This window comes from Solanum lycopersicum, chromosome 7 (assembly GCF_036512215.1).
Source record: "Solanum lycopersicum chromosome 7, SLM_r2.1".
In the NCBI taxonomy this organism is placed as follows: Eukaryota; Viridiplantae; Streptophyta; class Magnoliopsida; order Solanales; family Solanaceae; genus Solanum; species Solanum lycopersicum.
In genome coordinates, this window is record NC_090806.1 from 56,486,149 (window position 1) to 56,488,670 (window position 2,522).

Consider the following 2,522-nt stretch of genomic DNA (forward strand, 5'->3'; position numbering starts at 1 on the left):
ACAAAATTAAGTAGAAAGTAGTGAACCAAACACTTGACAAGAAATAATCATTGCACTACTAATCTCTACAATATTAATCTCTGCGTTACTAATTCCTACATTTCTAATCTCTGGATTATCAATGTTTATACCAAACGACCCCTAAGAGTTCAGCTCCAAATTCTTTCTCCAATTTTATATGATTGGTAAACAAATATTATTTATAAGCTCAAGATAATAGGATATAACACAAATAAGAGTGAGTATAGAGTTAATAGAGATTTCAGTGTTATTATCCATTTGAGTTGGAGTACTCATGTATTGTTTACCAGCCCCAATTCCAACTTGTTCCTTTCAAAGTTTTCCTTTGCTAATTCCTTAGTGAAGATGTCGGCAATTTGTTTATCAGTAGCACAGAATTTTATAGCTGATAGAATGTGATAGAATCGATAATTCATTTTGATGATAGACAAAAAGCGCAAAGAACAGTAGCAAATGTACGCAGCAAAAGACGTCAAGCTAGAGTCCAAGATCAAGTAAAATAGAGTTATTTGTCAAAGCCAAAAATAATATATTAAAGGTACAAGTTAATACAAATAAGGAAAACCTTAAATATATTATTAAGGAAGGAAGTTGTGTATAATAAGGATTCTAATTTAAAAAAGAATCCTTGTTTAAACATGACTTTCTTACCTTATCAGTAAGGATTGTACAAGGCAAAAACTATATAAGAAGAGCATGAGGCAGAGGAAAACTACACGACTTCACGCAGAGAACAAGGGAGAACTATTCATCAAATTGAAGTCTTCAAGGGTGATAGGATTGCTACGTTTAAAACATTCTTGAGTGAGAAGGTTTTATCGTGTAGAACTATTTGTCTTGTTTTTGTTTTGATTGTAATTTACAGTTTGTTGTACAAAGGGTGGGTTTGGCTCTTTGTAGGGTTGAGTGTTAGTAAGAGGTGTAACAAAAGGTGGGTTTGGCCTTTTGGAGAGATCGATTGGAGTCAATCGAGAAGGTAGTAGAGATAAGACTTTTGATTATTGAGTTGTAATCACAAAATCTTATAATTGAATTAATAAAACGAGGTTTTTCCTTCCTTGAGTGAGGAAGGTTTTTAATTCAATAAGTGTTTGTGTTTTTACATAAAAGCAACTTACAGGAACCTGGTTCTTGTTATGGGGTAAGGTTTCTTCAATTGGTATAAGAGCAGGTCTTTTCATTAAAAGATTCACACCTTGAAAAGACTCAATGGCAGCACCACCTACCCCACAAGAGGGAGCTTCACAAACACGACCACCACTGTTCAATGGCAAATATTATGGATGGTGGAAAAATCGTATGATGGACCATCTTATTGGCGAAAACCCTGATCTATGGGGAGTAATTCTAGATGGCCCAACCATACCTATGAAAACCGCAACTGATGGAATCACCAAAATCCCAAAGGAAAGAAAAGAACGGAATGTTGAAGACAAGCTTGCAATTCAAAATAATGCCAAAGCCAAGAAAATTCTGATATGTGGCATAGGAACAGACGAATACAATCGAATCTCGTCATGTCAAGATTCCAAAGCCATATGGGAAACACTGCAAACAGCTCATGAGGGAACAACGCAAGTCAAGAAGTCTAAAATTGATAACTTGAACAGGCAATATGAGCTGTTCAGGATGGCAGAATGGGAGACTATTCAAGACATGCACACCAGGTTCACCTCCATCATTAATGAGATGTACTCTTTAGGAGAGATAGTGCCTAACGGAAAGGCAGTAAGGACACTCTTGAGTGTCCTTCCTGAAACTTGGGAAAGCAAAGTTGAGGCTATCACTGAAGCCTGCGACCTAGACTCACTGGGAATGGATGAGTTAATTGGTAATCTCATCACATACGAACTTAAGAAAAACCAAGAAAAGGAAATTGGAGGAAAAAGAAAGGAAAGGAACCTGGTTCCAAAAGGCTACTGCATCAGATGATTTTGAAGAAGAAAATATTGCCCTCATAACCAAAAGGTTCACTAGAATGCTAAAGAGAGGGCAGACCTTTCAAAAGAAAGCTTTTCAAAAAACCATCTGAAAACACTAAAGACCAGGTTTGTCACAAGTGTGGGAGCCCAGATCACTTCATCAAATTCTGTCCACTTTGGGCCTTAGAGCAGAAAAAGGTAAACTTTGAGAAGGGGACGCACATCAAAAAGGATAAGTTTGTCCCCTCAAACAGAAGAATGACAACTCAAGAGGCAGACATGTCAATGAAGAGGGCTTTTGCAGCAATGGGGAATTCATCTGATGAAGAGTTTGAGGGTGATGAGACAGAAAACCAATCTCTTCTTGCACTAGAACAAGAAGATGATTATGACTTTCTTGCCCTTGTAGCAGTGGAAACCAAGGAAGAAAAGGACACTTGCAGATCACAAGAAACCATACTAGCACTCATGGCTGGATCAGATTCTAAAAAGGAGAAAGAAGAAGAAGATATGAATGAAAAGGTTAGTCTTCATCACATACAAGACAATCTAAGCTCATACTCAAAAAGGGAGCTAGAA

The 2,522-nt window shown here is 37.1% G+C and overlaps 1 protein-coding gene across 1 annotated transcript; it reads left to right on the plus strand.

The window, feature by feature from the left end:
• Positions 1–1,230: 1,230 nt before the first annotated feature.
• On the plus strand, positions 1,231–1,953 carry LOC138337520 (uncharacterized). The gene has a single exon (XM_069287434.1). The coding sequence runs from the start codon at positions 1,231–1,233 to the stop codon at positions 1,951–1,953; it is 723 nt and encodes a 240-aa protein (XP_069143535.1).
• Positions 1,954–2,522: the final 569 nt, after the last annotated feature.